This window comes from Malania oleifera, chromosome 2 (genome assembly GCF_029873635.1).
Source record: "Malania oleifera isolate guangnan ecotype guangnan chromosome 2, ASM2987363v1, whole genome shotgun sequence".
NCBI classification, from domain to species: Eukaryota; Viridiplantae; Streptophyta; class Magnoliopsida; order Santalales; family Ximeniaceae; genus Malania; species Malania oleifera.
The window spans coordinates 17490978-17511934 of NC_080418.1; the positions used below are offsets into that span (position 1 = coordinate 17490978).

The following is a 20957-nucleotide window of genomic DNA, read 5'->3' on the forward strand; positions in this document are numbered from 1 at the left end:
TCTCCATTGGTGATGATCTCCGACATATCAAGATCGCATGATTGAATGAAGATGGTGATTTGATTTTTCCACGATGGGTAGTTGGTGCTGTTGAACTTCGGTGGTCTATCTATGGATTGCCCTTGAGAAAATGAAGTGTCCACCATATATGCCATTGATCTTTCCGCTTTAGAAGTTACTCTAATAAATTAAGTGCCTTGCTCTGATACCAATTGTTGTCCCTAGAGTTGAGTCTAGAAGGGGAGGTGGATAGACTCTATTACATATTTGTGCTTCTCTCTACAAAATAAAATTTCTTGGCTAGATACAAATGATTATATCACAATATATAATATAAACAATGCACAAAATGTAAATGAAAGAGTACAGGGAAGAAAAGCTTAACAAATGATATTAACATGGTTCGGCCCCTTCCCTATGTCCATGCCTTAAGACACACTCAAGGATTCCAAATCCACTATACAAACTCATTTAAGGACAGAGAAGCCTTTATACCACCAAGGGAACAAATCCCTTCTTGCTCACAAAGAGCCTTTGCAAGGGAATAAATCCCTTCTCGCTCAGAAAGAGCCTTTGCAAGGAAACAAATTCCTTCTTGCTCGCAAAGAGCCTTAGCAAGGGAACAAATCTCATATCACTTGGTTCACAAAGAACCCTTACAAGATGAAGATGATATACAAATTGTGGCAGTGACAATGCTCCTTGAATGGGCTGATATCAATCACAAAGAAATCCTCACACTAATCTCTCAAGTAATGAATCACATACAAGATTAGAGAGCAAGAGAGAAAGTGAGCACTTAAATGATGTACTAAAATGCAAAGTTCTTGGAAATGATTTTCACTAGATGTAAAGTACTAAGATTCATGCTAAAACAAGTCTTCATCCTTGTATTTATAGGAAAATTTGAGTTCTAGCCGTTTTAAGGCCATTGGGCATAAAAAATAATTTTTTATTTTGAAAACTAGCCGTTTATAACCGTTGGGTTTTGTATCTCGACACAAATTGTCGACGGATTCACAAAACCGTGGACGGTTTTCCCCAAACTGTTGACGGCTTCCCTGAAACTGTGGATGGTTTGCTCTAGGCCAAATTCCTATTTTGCTTCTGCCATAAACCGTCGATGTACCTATGGAAAATTAGTGATGGTTTTCCCTATTTCTTCAAAACCTTGAGTTTCTTGTATTTTAGGTACGAAAAAATGGTCTTAACCCAACCGGGATCAAGTATATTAAAGTGTACAACACTTAGACCATTTAACCCTTGTCCCATAATAAACAAAGTTGAGTATAAGAATATCATAAAAGCCATGTTTTTGTCTTTGAAAAATCTGAAGTATGAAACTATGAAAGACTAATTTTTCTTTTGAATGATTGAATGATATCCTATATACTCTATGAACTAGTATGCATATGCAAATTGCTCAACTCTAGCTCAATAAGCTTGCGTGAAATAGTACTACAAGAGTTACAACTTTTCTACCTCAAACATTCCCCATTACATATGATTTTACACTTGGTCAATCGAATGTGCTTGAGATCTTCCATGTGAATGTCCACTTGATCTTTGCCTATGTTAGTATCCGCTTGATCTTTGCATTTTCACTTGTACCTTCATGTTTTTGCTTCTTGTACCTATCATAGCTTGATATACAAAGATTAGTTAACTTAGAACCACTAATGGGTTATTGTCATCAAAATACGACAAATAGGATCATGTAGCCACTAAGGCTAACACTCTCCACGTGCTATCGGGCTGCATGTGCAGGTGAGGGTAAAACTTGATATACATTGTTGACCCGTAGCCTAACAGCTGAAGCTTTTAGGTAAAGGGTTGTCTAACAAGAATATTGGAATTCAGGGGCAACATTCAATGAACAGAAGGCTGCTGAGTCAGATTATTACATAGTAGTATTTTTTACTCAAATCATAGTGTGAGCATTTCATATTTAGTGGTCTAGTTTAAGTTTATACTCACATTTGTCTTAATTATCGACGTGTGCTGTGTATTTTCCACTTTTCATAAATCAAAAGGATAAGTTTTGTGCTAGTTGGTCTCTGTCATTCACTTACATGCTTATGCGCTTTAAAAAAAAAAATAGTGAGAAGTAGGCGTGGCAATAAAAGCTTCAAAGTTCAAACTCCAAAAAAATAAAAAATGCAAGTTTTACTCGGACTCTTTGAGAGCTAGGCCAAATATTTCTTCCTAATTGTAACTTAACAATGATCTCCATTGCAGCCTCATGTTGATTTTCATCCTTGACCTTGCCAAACAAATTTGCTTTCTAGGAAACAATTTCCTTGCACAAATTTAGAAAATCAATTACTATAAATCAATTACAAAACAATTGGCAATCATGTTGATTTTGGCCACCCCCATGGAGGATATCAGTGGAAAGATTGTGGAACTTAACAACTATGGACAGATGGGGTTCTCGCTTCCTGTTTTCAGAGGAAAATAAGTTCATTTAGATGGTGGTTAAAGTAAGATTAAGAAAGGTCAGCCTGAAATATCAAATTTTTAGTGCTCTATCAATAATGTTAGAAAGGGTTAAAGGGAGGTTTTCGTGTATGTATGTATATGTACGTATATGCATATGATTTTTTCCTTTTTGAGGATTATTTTCCACTCCTAGGTTGTAATATCTTTGTATTCTTTCTTAATACATTTTTATCTTAAAAAAAACAGTACCGAAAAGGGATAATGTGTTCCTTAAACAAAGAGCTAAGTTGGATGAAATAATTTGGTCTTAAAACAACGAAACCTTTGCCTTGACATGGTTCTGATAATGTAATACACAAGGCCACACAGTGCAAAAAGCTCTGACTCCATATCAAAGACATGGGCATGATGCATGCAACCTTACCTCCACAGTTGGAGGTTGTAAGGCAGCACTTAAAAATAAGTGTTGCTATGTGAGTTGTGGAGATAAGATGTGGTGTATGGTGTATATAAGTGTATTAGCGTATATAAGTGCTCTTTGGATCATTTCAAGAAAGTTCGTAGTAGAACCACTTATCTATTTTATCACTTAATTAGAAAATAAGTGGAAGTCAAAATCTTGATTTCTACTGACAATGTAAGTTCTTGACATTTCACGTCTTAAACTCTAAGGTTTCTAGTGTCCTCATTTTTTTTGAGCTCTCCTGATCAATGGATTGTTCTGTCCTCCAAACCCGATTTTGCTCTGGAGATGACATAGTCCAAGGTTGATGGTTAAGTGGATCAATGAGTGTCATCAGCAATGGATCCATGCATTTATAGGGAACCAATGGGGTGCCTCCTAGGTATAAGAAAATGAAAGGCACAAAAAAAATGTAAAATCAGCAGTGACAAATAAACCTAGAAATCAATACTTACGTGTCCAGCATGTATAGTCTGCTAAACCAATTGTAAGAGTAGTGAGCTCTCTGTCCTTGAGGATTGTGAGAGAAATACATCTTTCTTCAAAAGCTCTCGTGTTTCTCTATCTCCACACAATCCAAAAAATGGTGAGTGGGATAAAGGACAAGGTGGTTATTATTATTATTATTATTATTATTTTTTTTTTTTACCTTTCTCTGTTCATATGAATATCCTTCCAAGCCCTGAAATCCTTTTCCACAGTTTCAGCAGTGGCCCAGTACTGGTCAGTTAGAGCAGTATCCAAAGTCCAAGATAGCTGCAGGGGCAATGAAGCAGGATATGGTTCACAGATTCAGCATAATCTTTGCACAGAAAGCATATGTTAACCGAAGTTATACCCCTTTTCTCTAGGTTCTTAATAGTGAAAATCTTCCCCAGAGTTGCTTCTCAAGAAAAAAATGCAACTTTGGTTGGTGCAGTTTTCGCTCTCCAGGGGAAGTTAAACCTAGCCTTGGAGACCATCCAGCTGCTTGTAGAAAGGATTGGCCATGAAGTGGCTGCTTTTGTGAAGCTTCCATTTTGGCAATTTTGGATTGGTACAATTAGGGACATTTTGCGTAGGGGAAGCCAATGAAATCATCAAAAGGGTCAAGCTCCCAATCATGGGAATTTCTCATGAAGGGGATGTTCTAGGCTGTTCAATATTTGAGTGGTCAGCATTCATACTTTCCATTGCATCTTTGTTGCAGGCTAAATTGAAGATAGAAGGAAATTGGGAACTACGTGGGGATAAGCAACACCAGATGTCATGCCAAAAGAAGATGTTACTATTTCAAGCATTGAAATGGATGTGAATAAAGTCTTGCACCTAACCCTTTTTGATCCATATCTAGACACCCAATTAATAGGACTGCCTGGGCTCTATGGATGCCCATTGCCCACTCGTTGTGATAAAGATCGTGCTTTATGCAATAATCTCTCTGTAGAAAAATCTCACTCATGAATCTCCAAAGCCATTTACTGAGGAGTGGCTTATTGAAAAGTGTGAGAGATTAGACACCAAGCCACCTCCTAGAATTGGTTGCCGAACAACTTCCCACGGAACTAAGTGGAATTTAAAAATATCTTTCTCATATTTCCCAAAAAAAATGTTTTTTGATTTTCCTCCAATCGTTTGGCCAGAAAACAAGCGAGGGGAAAAGGGACATGTAATAAACTGGGAGGGAGGCTGGACAGAATACTTATGATGAGAGTGAGTCGGAGAGATTTATTTTTTCTGAGAGAGTTTTGTTTCTGGTCAGCCAACTTCTTTTTAAATCTCTCAACAATAGGCTTCTAGGTCCTATTTAGTCTTTTCCTTGAACTTTTAGGCAACTGCTTTTTCACTTTGTATTCCCTTGTTTTGCTTGCTGGTACTGGAATTGATCTTGCTAGGGGTTTTCAGTGGTCTTCAGGAGCATTTCATGATACTTGTTCACTACAGCTTTTTGCTAAATTTATCTGCATATGGGGTTGTTTTTGTATATGTGCTTGCTCAATTCTGCAATTATTCATTATCACAGTTTAATTCTATTTCTGTCATTAATCTATTCCACAACAGAAACTCTCTTCTAGATTGAGAAACAGCTCAACATCCTCTCCTAAATATACAACTTTGGTCATTAGAACTTAGAATCGGGATCCTGCGTAGTATCTTTGGGAAGGTCTGCAGGATCGGATTGTAGTATTGGATCATGGATAGTAACATTCTACTTATAATATAAAATAAATTAAAAATTTATAAATTTCGCATTTTATGTCAACTCTCAGTAAAATAATCCCAAAAACTTGGTTGTAAGTTTAAGAATTAAAACAAATTTCAGGAATAATAGCTAGCTTGCTAGTTAGGTCCTAGCAGGTTTTTCCTACAACAATTTTGACCCTAAAAAAAACCTGAAAAGTCTGAACTGCAAAGTGCTCTGCGAAGGGCAGACTGTTGCTAGCTTATTTATTTAGTTATTGTATTAAAAGGAAAAGCAAAAAGAATGAAGAGAAAAAGGAAGAAAAAATTGCTATCTTAATTCAATAAACTAATATAAATTTCTCAGCTTCTGTGGTTTTGTTATCAGACCATAAGAAGAAGAAGAAGAAGGAGAAGAAGGAAAAGAGGAGGAAGGAAAAAGAAGAAGAAAAGCTTTTTGTTGAAGCTAGAACTTCTTGTTGGTCACAAAGAAAAGAGGAGGAAAAAGAAAGCTATAAGCTCTCTGCTTTGGGAAAAGGGATAGGTCTCTAGCTTGTTGATACTTAGAGAAAAAGAAGAGGAAGAAAGTAAAAAAAATTAAAAAATACTGTAAAGATAATGCATAACTGCTATAGCCTAATACTGTAAAGATAATGCATAACTGCTATAAGGCTACAATTTTAAGCTCTCAGTCTGACTCTGCAACTCGTTATTTGTTGAAGCTCTCTATTGATCTCAAAGTTCTCAGCTGGCCTTTCCTACTGATAGACAACCTAGGATCTGCCTATCAAGAGCTCTAGGCTCTCAAAGAGCTTTCAATTTTGAAGGAAGAGAGCTTGCAAGAGAGGCTTAGTTGCTCTCTTGACTTGGATTGAACAGATCTTGCAAGGATTGCAAGAGATCCTACTTGCTATCCTACCAATCCTACTTGTTACTCATTATTTTGCCCTAATTTTGACGCATTCAAGCCAACTAGACCAAATTTTGTGTCTATTGAAAAAGTAAAGTGGTTGGGCCAGTAAAAATATATATTGGGCTTTTTTCTTTAAAATCCTAAACGGAAAAAATCCATATTCCATTGCACAAGTAGGATTGGTAGGATAACAAGTAGGATCACGATTCTAAGATCCTAACTTGTCCAATTAGAATCCTATTGGGATCCTACTTGATTAAGATTCATCAATTAGGTAAGTCTGGATTGTAGGATCATAGGATCACATGATCCGGGTCGGGATTTTGATAACCATGTATACAGGTGACATTAAATTTTTTTTCTTCAACCCCTAACATTTCACATTTTAGACCACATGCCATACCGTGATCCAGTTCCCATTCCACAAACCAGAATGTTTCATGTTCTAGATAACATAGATCTGTAATATAGGTACTAATTGCGCACTCTCTGGGTGGTGGTTGGTGATTTTAGTGCCAATGTACATCCTAAAGATATGAATTTTAATAATCCTGCTTCTATGAATGCTGTCTTCATCATTCATGTTGGTGTTGGGCCCTTTAATATAATTGCATTTTAAAATGTCTGCATGATTGGTTCTATGTTCATGTCAAATAAGAGACATTTGCCTTTTCTTTGCGAGGCAGAAAAGGGTTCTTGTGATTATTCTACAGCATATGTGCTCACAGCTTGATTTTGTTTTCTGTTTTGTTTTGTTTTGATTTTTTTTGGTTTTTTTGTTTCTGAACAAGCTGAGTCGTCTTGGCACTGACATGTTTCCATGGGTTGGATATTGATGTCATATATATATATATATATATATATATATATATATATATATATATATATATATGCTCTCAGCTTTCTACAACAATGGCCTTTTTTTAAATGCAAAATAGGTGAAGTTGAACAGGATATCTGTGGCATCTGATTGAGACTCGCTTAAAAACTGTTAACCAATTCCATAAACCTTGTTAGACCTATCTAAGCAAGCCTTGACCCTAACATCAATTAATTGAGCTACTATATTGAAGCTATTTTACATCATTGTATTAAGATGTTTACCATACAGCTGTAATAGTGATTATCTTTGCTATTGCATCTCTGTTACTTATTTTAAGTGTAGTGAGTGGCTGTGTCTGTGCCATTGTTACATGTTTGTCTTGTAGGGACATGACTTCTGCAGGAAGCCTTTGCCATATGCCATAGAGCTGAATATTAGTTTTTGTGGCACTCCCAACTACAGCAAAGTATTCATGGCCCCCTCTCAAGGGACACCCCCATCTTTCATTTCATGAAATGCTTCCCCTAAGATGTTTCTTATTAAACTGTTCCTCTTTTTCTTTTCCTCTAGCAAACAACATTATTTCATAGTAATGTTTATGTAGCGTTGAATTCTAAAGAGTTCATATAATTTTGAGCAATTTGTAGTTTATGTTCTGTTTTCATTTTTCATTTTTCATTTTTTTTAAAGCGTGATCTTGGTGTGCACTCATTGTACCGTGGACTTGCAATAGGCTCTTATTAATTGAAATAGCTCTGCTATGAGTTGTGTTTGGGTACTAAGTACTTATTATTCTAGTATTCCACATATGTAAATTGTTCTTATTTATTAAAAATTCTACAAGAAGCACTTATTCCATATCGGCATAGGCTAATTTCTTTTAACATCGAAAAAAGGTTTATTAGTGACATCTAAAGTGATTTTCTATATTTGTTCACAAAAGTAACCAGTCACTTTACATAAGAGCAATAAATTCTAGAATGAAGTACCCAATAATACTAAGATAGTGTTTGGGAGCATGAATTTTGAACTTTGGATTTAAGTTCATGTGGATTTGGACAAATTTTAATATAATTTTATACATTTTATTCATATCCAATACAATTCAAATTCAAGCTCTCCAAATATAGGATAATTGTTTTTCTCCAACCAAAATTTTATTTTATTTCATTTTGGATTGTAAGTTCAGTGTCTAATCCATGTGACCCAGTTCGGCTCTTTGATTGATAATTAATTTTCGTAGCATCAGAATCATATACCCAGTTTGACCCATGAACCCACTACTTTTTACCATTCTCTGATTTTGGGCCTGAAGTAGTGAAATGCATGTAATGGATGAAATGAAGGTGTAATTAAACAAGAAGACCAGGTAAAATAGTTGACGGGAATGAACATGCAATTTAACAATTTACAAGAGCCCACACATGACACACCTACATGCAAACAACCACAGCAGCACTAGCTCACACTGCCATTGACGCACCTCCACGCCCCAAGCACAACCCAAATCCCAACAACCCCTCCTTTTTTTCATCACTCTTCTCCAGACAGTACTCATTCCAATTATCATTCTTAGCTTCCTAGTATTCTGTCGTTGGGAGCTGCTCGTGCGTTGCCTCCCCGATGAAGAACAGCTCGTAGACGACGGCAGCGATGGCGGCGCCGACGAAGGGGCCGACCCAGTACACCCAGTGGTTGGCCCACGACCAACTCACCACGGCTGGCCCGAAGGACACGGCCGGGTTCATGGACGCACCGTCGAAGGCCCCGCCGGCCAATATGTTGGCACCCACTATGAACCCAATCGCAATGGGTGCAATCGTGCCTATGCACCCCTTCTTTGGATCCACCGCCGTCGCGTACACCGTGTACACCAGCCCAAACGTCATCACTATCTCCAACACCACCGCATTCCATGCCCCCACCCCCGCCGATAACGCGAACCCTGAAGTTTCCTGCTCACACACACACACATATTCAATAAACAAAAAATTAAGAAATTTAAATTAACTTTTTTGTCTTCTTTTTAAATGCTAAATGTGTCTAATTACCAATCCCCCGGTGGAGAATTTGAGGAGCAAGCAGGCAACGACAGATCCGAGGCACTGGGCGATCCAGTAGAGAACGCTTCTCAACAGCGTAATGTGGCCGCCAACGAAGGCGCCAAATGTGACGGCGGGGTTCACGTGCCCCCCGGAGATGTTTGCTCCCACTGAGACCGCCACAAACAGCGCAAATGCATGCGCCAGCGCCGCCGCTATCAGCCCCGCCGGTGTGGCCGACCCGTTATTCGTCAGCTTGTCTGCCACACATTACGTACACACATAATTAATCTAACACATCATGCACAATTCGGAAAATGTATTGGATGAGGAAAAAAGTGTCGACGCTCGTATGCATGTCTTAGGGGACAACTTACTGAAAGCCATCCCGGAGCCTTCGCCGGCGAAAACGAAGATGAGCATGGAAATGAACTCGGCGAGGGCCGCTTTGACGGCGCCGGGATGGCTAAACTCTGCCGGAGTCCCCACTGCAATCCTCGAAATTGGCATGTTTGCAATTGAAAATAATTTAATTTCTCTTAATTAAGAATGTGTGTATATATATATAGCTAATTTGCTGAGTTCTTGCTTGCTTAGTTCCTACTCCCAGCTTGCATATAAATACGTCGTCACATGTGAACCGGAATAGCCGGTTACCATCCGGTAATTCTTTGATTTTTCAAACGATGGTCGAGAGGGGCTACCGGCTAGGTCTCTTTTTAGGAGCCGCGAGGGTGTCGGGAGAAGGGGTTAGGCCAGCCTCCGGTACGTGGTGGGGATGCCACGTGTGCGGCTGATATTTGAAATGAAACAGAAAGGAAATCATCGGACGGTGGGGGGTGGTTCGATAGCCGGCCAAAAGTCGGGGGAGGTGGGGCCAGGGATGATTGTGGCGGACTTTTATTTAAATCTGGATTGACCGACCATGGATTGTTTATGCAGTGGTGATGCAGACAAACCCTGCCAATGCCATTGGCCCAATAATCTAATGGGCATGGTTTTTTAATTAAGAGTGGAGTGCTCCAATTGAGCATGGATGCATGTCTCCTTATTATGCACCCGTGCCCATTCTATTAAGGGAAAATAGGTTTGTAAAGGGTTTCTAATAATTTTGTATAGGTTTGTAATTGTTTAGGTAAAAAAAATAGTTCATCTCAAAATATAATTTACTTTATAACTATTAATTGAAAATCTTGAGTTGCAGTTCTTCAGTAGACGTTCTAATAGTTAGAGCATGAGGCATTCAAGTTTTAAATTCTTAGTTCAAATATTCATATATAGTGAGAAGAGATATGTGGTGAGCGATGAATTACTTATCCATGAGTTTATAATTAAAGAGGGAAAAGAAATATTAAATGCGTGTTTATTGTTGCAATGCTTTTATGCATGGATTAAGATGACTTGATCTGTCGTTTTTTTTTATTCTTCTCATTAGGACATATATTGAGTGAGCTACAGAATATGAGATGATGAATCATTTGTTCGAAATTCCTTCTAATCATCTATTCTCGAGGTTAGAATTTTAAAATCCAATATAAAACTTAATTCATATGTTTTAGCCATTAGGATGTCGTCTTAATTAGTGTCGGAATGTTTTGAAAGTAAAGATTTTGTAGACTACTTATAATAATTAATTAACTTGCAACACAAATGTATTCTAAGGGACAACATTACTTGCTGTCACTTGATATATATGAATTAAAAATATGAAATATATGAAAATGAAAACCATTAAGATGAGACGAGTCGTACTCATAACCTTGAGGGTGCATTTTTTATAGGTTATTAGAGGACTAGGGTTGGCTAAGTTTTTCAAGGTGCGGTAGTTTGGCAAGCTAAGCTAAAATTGGTAGGATTGGACAACACTAAATGGTATTTAATTGATGGACTATGGTAATGATTCTATCATGTGCTTGATTTTTCGTATATATGGGCCGGGGTATAGAAATGGAAGGGTGGAGCTAGAATTTCATCTTAGAGTGGGGAGAAAAACATAAATCTAAAAAAAAAAAAATTATAAATGGAGGAAAGTTGTTTAAAATAATGAAGAGACTAAGTGGGAAGAGACTAACCAAATTACTGATTGTTCATTTCTAATTGCATTATTTGATGCTGATAGAGGAAAAAGATATAATAAAAAGGCTTAGTGTAAGTATAGAAGAGAGGTAGATGATATCAAGATATGGATATTGTAGAGTTATGATTGAGCGATAAAATTTATATATGAGGTTAGTAATCTCGATTCATTTTTAAAAACCCATTTTAATGCCTTAATCTGAGTTGATCGATAGGGAGGGGACTGGTTAGCTCTATCTTATGTGTGTCGGTTAGAGTTTGTGGTCCTCCTTGTTCTTACCCACAAGCAAGCTTAGCTCAATACAACTTGCAAGTGAAAAATAAAATAAAATAAAATAAAATAAAATTTCACTCATAAAATAATTATTATAATCGATTGAATCTAATTTGATTTAATTAAGATAATCTTAAAAAACAAATGCACCTCAAGAATTTAGCAAGACTAATGCGTGGGACCATGCATTGATCAATCATTAGGCTAATCTTGCTTCTCCACACAAATAATGTTTTAATTAAATTAATTAATGTTGCATTTAGGATTATAAATCAGACATTGCATCTGTATTTGGATGAATTTGAATAAAAAATATAATTTTGTATTACATTTTATACAAATTTATATAAATCAAAATATAATTAGGTATCTTTAAGTCTCGTATATAGAATAAGACTGCAAATGGGTACCCTATTCAAACTCACTACTAATTATTAAAATTTCTAAAAAGAAAATTAGCTAAAACTATTAGAGTCCAAAAGAATACCCTTTTCAAACTCACCAATAATTGTTAAAATCTCTAAAAGGAAGATTAACTAAAATTATTAGAAATTTCTAAGACAGTCAAATGGAATATAGAGTCCCTATATAACCATTGCAACATCACACGTGCAAGTTTTTTACCATACATGAAAATTGAGGTCAACAAATTAAGCATCGGAAGAAATATATATAAAAGAAACAACAACTTGCATCTTTTTTATTTCAAAGGGAAAGCAAGTGGCAATATTTTATTTATTTAACATCCTTCCATGTGATCACAACATGTTTAGTTTAAACATAGAAATTAAAAAATTAAAAAAATAATTTAAAATTAAACCATTTTGTTGTTGCCAAAAATTGAATGGCGTACATGCATTGATCTCTAACCGCGATCACCTGTGATAATTTAAACAAAAATGACTTGGAGGACCTAAGGTATACTTTGGGGGATCACTCAGATGCCTAAGTTAAGGACTATGGGAGGATTATATTGCAACAGTAAGAGATAAGTGGATGAGAATGAGATGCTTATCTCCTCTCGGAGTACCCTTTTATAGTGGTTGAGGCGTGCCCTCTCTTAATTTTGTAATTATGGTTGCATTATTATGTTAATGGGACGTTATGGATAATTTAAGGGTATTTATACAGGGTTGTTAATGGTGATTTCTTAACCGTAGCCCCTCATGAATGTGCCTATTAATTTTGAGTACGTCAGTTGCCCCCCTTTTACTCTCGAATTTTTGAACTAAGTTTCTTTTATTCGAGAGTGTTTCGAATCGCTTACCTTGTGTGTATGATCTTGGGCCCATCTAAGCTACGAAAGCCGTAGGGGTCTTTGGCTCACTTCGAGCTGATTATGGAGCTTCTTAACTCAATGCGAGCTGATTATGGACCTTATTAGCTCAATCTGAGCCAGTTATAGAGCTCCTTGGCTCAATCCAAGCCGATTATAGAGCTTGTCGGCTCAAATCGAGCCGATATATATATGTTTTAAGGCAAATTTTAATAAAAAAAAATTGAACCTTTTCAAGGCATCTTTTTGGATGATTTTTATCCGATTAGCATTCTGCGGAACAACTTTTGTGAAACTACTTCTCTGGAGAGCATCTTATTGCTAAATAAGTGCTATTATCTGTTGTACCAATGTTATATAGAGGGCTACCTTATGAGCTTACCTTACACTTGGGTGAGCTGCGCTCATCAATTGTGCATGTTCTTCGGCCCTCATGAGCGGCGCTCACTCTCAAGTTGCCTCATAAGTAGTGCTAATAAATTGGGAATGTCTTCGGGCTTCATGAGTAGTGCTTATTAGCTAGGCCATTGCTGGTGAGCCGTGCTCACTCTCAAGTTGCCTCATGATCAGTGCTCATCAGTTGGGCATGTCTTCAGGTCTCATGAGCGGTGCTCATCAATTAGGAAATACGGCTCACTTTCAAATTGCCGCATAAGTTATGCTCATTAATTGGGCATGTCTTTGGGCCTCATGAGTAGTGCTCATTAATTAGGCCATTTCTAGTGAGTCATGCTCACTCTCAAGTTGCCTCATGAGCAATGTTCATCAATTGGGCATGTCTTTGAGTCTTATGAGCGGTGCTCATTAGTTGAGCCATTGTTGGTGAGCTGTGCTCACTCTTATGTTGCCTCATGAGCAGTGTTCGTCAATTGAGCATGTCTTCGGGCCTTATGGGCGGTGCTCATCAGTTGGGTCATTGCTGGTGAGTCGTGCTCACTCTTAAGTTGCTTCATGAGCAGTGCTCATTAGTTGGGCATGTCTTTTGGCCTTATGAGCGGTTCTTATCAGTTAGGCCATTACCGGTGAGCCGTGCTCACTCTTGGGCTGCCTCATGAGTTGTTCTTATAAAATGTGCATGTTCTCTTTATCTTTCTCTTTGCATTTATCTTTGTCTCTACCCTTCAATAAGATGGTATATAGCCTGTTACCTACCATTTCAACTTGGCACACAGACTGAGCAGCTTGCATAAAAATATTTGGATCCTGTGAAATGGCAGAAGTTAAATTCAAAAGAAAATTATAAGGACTTAACCTTTCATTGGGATTTCTGTTAGCCGCAAGGCTATGACGTCGTATATTAGACTCCATTGCTTGCTGCAGAATTTGGGTATCTTCATGGATATGACGAATTATAGTAGCAACAACATTGTCAAAACCAAAAAAGGGGCTACTTGCTGGCAAAGGAAAAAAGAAGAAGCAAAGATAGTCCTTTAGCATCAAGAAACTAACAACAACAAAATGATTTTTGATGAGAGTAGAACAAGGTTGCAAAATAGCATGCATGATTTTCAATGGAAGCTAATTTTTTATGTAACCACAAGAAATCTCAATAAGTCTCTTTTGCTCTTGTATGCCTCGACGAAGATCCTAATGAAGACTTATTTTGCTTATTGTATTGCACGAACCATAATCCTATTGTGAAAGTAGTTCTGATGCTAATTTTACCAGTCCATTCTCAAAGGCAACTTCTTTTGCCATTTTACCTAGTTGGCAATAAAGGAAATAACTTTGGATTAGTATTGACCATCATTCTCTATTTCAAATTTGGCATCATCAAGGAGTGCAATCAAACGTCAGAGGGTTGCATTGCCAATCTGAATTCCTAAACCAAATTTTGAGCAGGATCATTTCTGATTTTAGTTTTGCTAGCAACCTACAATGAATGGTTTTTTAGGGAATCCAATGTCATCTAATAAGAATCATTCCTTGGCTTGTAAGATTCACCAGTACGGAGTGACATCCCTCCCAGCCAATGCAATTCTGCACTTGGGTTTTTATATTGCTTGATTTGTAAACATAAAATCTTGTGGAGAAATCACTTTATATTTGTTGCCAGGTGCAATATCTATGTCAGGTTTGACATCAATGCTTCTTGAAACCTATATTTCATTGGACAATGTTGGAGGGAAAGAAATGGCAATGAAATTATTTCTACCACTCATTGATGATGGTTCCCAAATCCCAATGGCATTTAGTTCACAATAATCCAAATTTACCATCATAATGGCCATGATCTTATTTGCTCCAAATATCAACAAGTTGGTGCAAAGTGATTGGGAAACCATCTTCCAGTATGATCTATGTTGGCCTTTTCTTAGTCAATAATTCCATCACTATTACCCCAAAGCTTGATACATCTTGTTGACTTTTTGATTCTGATCCCTATTTTGATACTGACAAAGTACAAGTTACTTATGTGTGTATTTAGTGATTAAAAATGTCATAATTCAATACACACATAAGGAGACTGGAAATGGAAGCCATGAAGGACGTAAAAACTATACACTCAGGCGCTTTACATGAAATTAGAAGAGCAAAGAAGAAGACATTTTGATTTAATTTGTATTTTATTTAATTTTTATATCTTTGGTCTGTAATAATGCATGCATCTGCATGATATAGATTGAATGCTCAGATTGATCGTAGATAAACCCTAGGGATCAACACTTTTATCAGAAAAACTTTTTCGTAATAACTAATCGGTTAAGGTAAAAAATTAGGGCTAAAATGAATTTGACTAAGATGGTCGATCGACATTGGATTTTTTAGGTTAATTTAATAGCCCCAGTCGACCGACCCAGTAGCATTTAAATCACCACGGTCGACCGAACACACGGTAAGCTAGAAGTCAAAATGTTGACCATGCCTCATGCAACCGACCTAAAATGAACATACCTTTCACGGTCGACCAAACCTAAAATTTTGACTTCTCTATTGCCCCTGACCGACCAACCGACCTTCCTTATGGTTCAAAAACACCTCGGCCAACCGACCCTTATGAACCGGCATATCGGCCTTAGGTTTGGGCGACCAAACCTACGAATGTTTGGCAAATCGCCTTGGCTCAGCCGACCGGTCATCATCCATAGCTAACCGAACCTATTTCTAAAAACAAATTGGTTGTGAGTGTTTGGTCGACCTACGTTGAAGGTCAGTTGACCGAACCTCTCTCAGGTTCCGAATTTTTTAAGGGCTTAAAAGTAATTAATTTTTAATTAAATAATTTGAAAAATACCCAACGTGTCCCTAATGGTCATATTTTTTGAAAAACTATAAATACCCTCTCATTACTCTAGATTAGTAAATTTGATTAACTCTAAAATTCTTTCTAAACTTTTGTTAATCAAAGTTCCCCCAAATCAATTTTTATTGCCAAAATTATTCTTTTGGGGCAAATTTTTTTTAACAAATCTCTCTCAACTCTCTTTGACTTGTTTATTTCAAAATTATTTTTGAAGAGAGTATTTTATTTTGGGCATTTTATTTGTATTCACTTGCATATACTTTCACTTAATATTTATCTTCTGAAAATCATTTTTGAGAGTATTGTTTGGGTTTCTCCCAATTATTTTCTTGATAAATATTATTGGGAGAAATTACTTATAGTACAAATATTTTCTTGAACTTAAACTTCAGATTCTCCAAATATTCTTATTTGCAAAAATCTTTGTTAGAGAACATAATAATTATTTTATATCCATATATTTTATTTGTGCATTAATAATTTGATAAGCACCCTTACTCCACTGAGCATAATGCATATCATATTAGAGTACATGTATTGAGCTTAAATGTGTACATCTTTACTTGTATTTTTAGAAGCATTATTATGTACGAAAAAATGTTTTATTGTACTGATTGGGTTCAACCCATAATTGAACTGGGTAGTCTCCGCCTCGTAAGGAAGACTAGTTCAACTCAACCTAGTAATTGAGTTGGGGTATTCCTCGTCCCGTAAGGAGAGATGTGTAGGCTGGGGTCATTCCTGTAATGTGACCTGGGGTTTACCTTGCCCCGTAAGGAAATGTTGTAAACGGCTTTTACTCCGCCCGTTTAAGTGAGTAGAGTTAGTAGAATCCTTGGGGGGTATGCCCAAAGTGGGGACGTAGGCTGGTTTGGCCGAACCTCGATAACAAATATCGTGTGTGTCTCTCTCTCCTTATCTCATTTAATTTTTGCGCTTTAAATTCATCATGTGTATGCTTTCATTTATAGTTATAACTAATTGCATGCACATCTTTACTTTAAATGAGATACATGTGTATGTCTACACATATTGCTTATTCAGTTTTACATAAACGATCATAATTAAAATGAGATATGATAGGCGGTGAATCGGCGTAAAATTTTAATTTAGTCAAAATATTTTTAAAACTCAATTCACCACCCCTCTTGGGATCACACCAATTCCAACACACCTACTTTTGTCATAACTTTCCTTATATATGCGGACTCTGGGGGTAGATAGCCTATGATGCCTTCAAATGCATATGAGGAAAGGCTTCTTTTGTCTTGCAGATGAACACCCAACACTCGAGCCATTCCAAAATCACTCACATGGGCTTCCCAAGATCCATCAAGAAGAATGTTAGAAGGCTTCAAGTAGTAGTGAACAATTGGGGAATCATAGCCCGAATGTAGGTAATCCAAGGCACTTGTGACATAACAACATACCTTGAGTTTTCACTTGTAAACAATACTAGAATTGTTTGTACCAATAACATTTCCCTCTCTGAATGAATTAATAGCTACTTTTATTTCCTTTTGGTCTAAAGCTTTTGAGGGCCAGTGTCAATGTGTACTTTGCTTTTGCATTCTTTGCCCCTTTTATTTTATGCTTCTTGATCTGCTTATTGAGAGAAACTAGAAATAAAAGAATTATAATCATCAAAATTGATCCAAGGGCTAGGACAATTATTACAATTTTCTTGGAAACATTGTGTGAAGCAGTTTGGTGGGTGGTTTTTCTATAAGAATCAAGAAATTCAGCTCCACAAAGAGCAAAGTTTCCAACCAAACTGAAGGCATTTATGTAATTGTTTCTAAATATACCGATCTCAGGAATAGATCATTGGGGTTGATTGAAAGAAAGGTTTAAAGTTTCAAGGATGGAAAATTGACAAAGCTTTTGGGAATTATACAATTGAACTTGTTTTGAGAAAGGTCAATGGAAACAAGATGCTTCAGATTCCCCAAACTTTTAGGAAGCCCACAATAGAACAGATTCCTTGAAAGGTTCAAGATAGTAAGCAAAACCATTTTTGTATAAACATTGTCTTGGATTTCATCAGAAAGTTTGTTGGTAGATAGATCAAGTGAGAATAGATTTTTACAGTCTCCAACTGTTTCAAGACTGCTTCCTCAAAGTTTAATGTTTGAGATGTCAATGGTTTGTACCATTTCCAACATACCAAGCTTATCAGGAATGGCTTTTGTTAGAAGGTTGTATGAGAAGTCCATGTATAACTACATACTTCTTATACCTATGATCACAGATCCAGCAATGGACCCCGTGAGAAGGTTGTGAGAGAGGTCTAATACCATTAGTCCACAAAGATATGAAATACTTTTTTTGGGATGGACCCATTAAGCATGTTTCTATTAAGCTTTAAGTTTGAAAGCACCTTAAGATTAAATAGTGCATCTAGGATGGCATCTATGATCCTAAAAAGTTATTTGTAGCAAGATTTAAGCAGATCAATTGACTTAGATTGCCAATCCCCCATGGGATTGGCTTAGCCATTGAATTTATATGGGCCTTTAACATCTGTAGATTGTAGAGTTTGCCAAAACTTGGTGTCAAAATTCCTTTGAAATAATTTGTAGTTAAATCAAGTTTGTGTACACTTGTATAGTTGAAAATATCATCTAGAATCTCCCCTGACATTTTGTTCTCCGCAAGAATAAGGAACATGCAAGTTCCCTGAATCCTGAGGAATTTTCCCAATCAGCCTGTTAACAACCAAATCAATTTGGATAAGATGGGTACAATTGGAAAGGCAAAAGGGAACAGATCCCTTAAGAAAGTTGTAACCCAGGGATAGGTTCTTCAAATTTTGAAGTGAACAGATAGTTGATGGAATAATCCCAATGAAAAATACATGTTTAGAGTAACTAGCTTCTTACAACGAACTAGCTCAGATGGAAATTTTCCGATGAGCTTATTCTTATACAATTGAAGAAACTCTAAAGATAGGAGATTAGAAAAATTTTTAATGCCAATGCGGATTGTGCCACTGATTTTATTGACACTGGCATCAAGCTTTCTCACGGATGTGCAGTTGCAAATGCTTTTAGGAATGCTTCCCTTTAAGAGATTACTACTTAAATTAATCTATGGATTGTAGGTTTCCAAGGTTTCCTAATTCAAGTGAGATGGTACAAAAAATAGAATTCTCATAGAGGGTTAGCTGTAGAAGTTGAGAGTAATGCCTAGCTGAGTCGGGATGTACCTTGTGAAAGAGTTTAGAAGTTAAATTCCCTCACACGAACATAAGCTCGAACAAAAGCATTGCGAGATTCAGAATCATCAAGCTTTCTAATTGCATACTTCTTGTCCCTTGCTCGATGTATATGGTTCTTTAAGTCTTACCATGATGCAGAAAAGGGCTTCCCAGTTACCAACACACGAAATTCTGAATGTCCAGACACTCCATAGTTACCCCAACTATTGACTTTATGAGTCTTATTCCATTTTGATTATGACAAATCCAAAGTATTTCACTTGTGCATCTAGTGCTTGAACAAATAATTCTTTTAGAAGGCACGTAGGGTTGACGTACAATGAAAGTCATGAGGAATTGAGAGATCACTTCACTTGTCCTGTAGCATGGCAAAGTGAAAAGCAAGAGCAGAAAACATTTTTAATATAAATTGTAATTGCATTAAGTTTGGTCTATAATAAGTGCATATCTTGCATGATGGGATTGAGTGCTTAACACATGACCATAAACTGACCATAGGGAACCAAAAACTTTTCTGAAAAATCGTTCATAAAAAGTCATACTCATACAACATGTTTGAAAATTTTAGGTCAAAAACAGGGTTAAACTTAGGTTTTTTATTGACCCCGGTCGACCGACCATTTCCTGTTATATACGCCCTAGTCAACCAGCCAAGCTATCTTGGCTAGAATACAAAGGCCCAGTTGACCGACCATGCCCTTAGGCCATAAATCATTGTTTTTAACTAAGTCCAGTCAACCGAACCTTGTGTGCTTTATATGCTTAGTTGATCGGCCTTAAGATTCAAAATGTTTCTAAAGCCCTAGCTGACTGGCCTAATTTTGTAATAAAAATGCCTAGTCGACCAACCTTCAAACCTCGGCCGAACGGATCATCAAGCCTACTAACCGTTTCTTAGAGATTGGGAAATCGCCTTGGTTTGGGCGACTAGTGATGTCCCCAGTCGATCGGACCCCTCGCTGCTTTTGAAAGGCTAGTTGACCGGTGCTGTCCGCAGTCGACTGGACCTCTTGGGTTGGATAATTTTTCAGCGCTAAACTTCATTAATTTTTTTATTAAACAATTCTAAAAATGCCCAATGTGTCCCTAACGGTCAAATTTTCAAGGAAGTCTATATACAGCCTACACTAAAGCTATTTTAACTTCTTCTTAATTAGCTTGAAATTCTCTTAAAATATTTTGTGCAATTATTTCTCCTACTCTCACATATACAAGCATACTTCATTCTCATATTCTCTTATTAAATCATCTTTAGAAAGAGAGCATTGATTCACCTTCTTCACTTGCAAACTTATTGCATTTGAAGATTGTTGAATATTCATTATTGTAGGCAATTTTTATCTCATTCAAAAGCTTATACTCACTCATTCATTTGTTTTTTGAAAATTATTTTTGAGAGTAAGCTTTGAGTTTTTCCCATATTATTTTTATTGATAAATAGTTTTTGGGAAAACTCCTTATAGCTAATGAATCTTTGTGCATATCCATTGCAAGATTCAAAAGCTCATTTTGTACTTATTGCAAATATATATTTGTGAGCTAATTTCCAACATCTCCTACACTTCATTTTTGAAAAATACTTTTGGAGATATTATTCGGGTTTTAGATCTTTGAAAAGTACCTCATGAACATTTCGTATTGGAATCAAAGATCATTATCATCATCTTCTCTCACATTATTTCATAAATATATTTATGAGAAAAAAACTATAAATACTCTATTGAGCATAAATTCCCATCATACAAGAGTGCATTGAATTTAATATTGTACACATTTGCTTATTGAAGAAGCACTTTATTTGTACACGAAAATTTCATTTTCATTTCTTTGTATTCCTAGCATGGGATATTACCAGAGGAGGAGGTGATCCATCCTGTAAGGATCGGTTGTAACGGTTTGGCTCCACCCAATTAAGTGAGTTAGGGAGACTCCATCCTGTAAGGAGAGTTTGTAAACGACATTGCTCCTCCCGGTTAAGTGAGTAAGGTAGTGAATCCTCAAGCAGGTTGGCTTGAGGCAAGGAT

The 20957-nt window shown here is 36.7% G+C and overlaps 2 protein-coding genes across 2 annotated transcripts in view; one reads left to right on the plus strand and one right to left on the minus strand.

Moving 5' to 3' along the window:
* The window catches only part of LOC131148486 (uncharacterized), a 47012-nt gene extending 39429 nt beyond the window's left edge, over positions 1 to 7583 (plus strand). Inside the window, exon 10 of the mRNA XM_058098198.1 lies at positions 7187 to 7583. The gene's annotated coding sequence lies outside the window, so the exon portion shown is untranslated. The remainder of the gene's footprint in view (positions 1 to 7186) is intronic.
* Positions 7584 to 8161: 578 nt separating this feature from the next.
* Positions 8162 to 9434, minus strand: LOC131148489 (aquaporin TIP1-2-like). The gene is made up of 3 exons (XM_058098199.1): positions 9221 to 9434; positions 8853 to 9103; positions 8162 to 8756 (listed from the first exon to the last, which is right to left on the minus strand). The coding sequence occupies exons 1-3, from the start codon at positions 9351 to 9353 to the stop codon at positions 8382 to 8384; spliced, it is 759 nt and encodes a 252-aa protein (XP_057954182.1). The 5' UTR covers positions 9354 to 9434; the 3' UTR covers positions 8162 to 8381.
* Positions 9435 to 20957: the final 11523 nt, after the last annotated feature.

Coding starts and splice junctions, on each gene's coding strand:
- LOC131148489 (XM_058098199.1), bottom strand. CDS start 9,353: ATGCCAATTTCGAGGATTGCAGTGGGGACTCCGGCAGAGTTTAGCCAT. Junction 9,104..9,220: donor AGGCTCCGGGATGGCTTTCA/GTAAGTTGTCCC, acceptor AATGTGTGGCAG/ACAAGCTGACGAATAACGGG. Junction 8,757..8,852: donor AATTCTCCACCGGGGGATTG/GTAATTAGACAC, acceptor GTGTGTGAGCAG/GAAACTTCAGGGTTCGCGTT.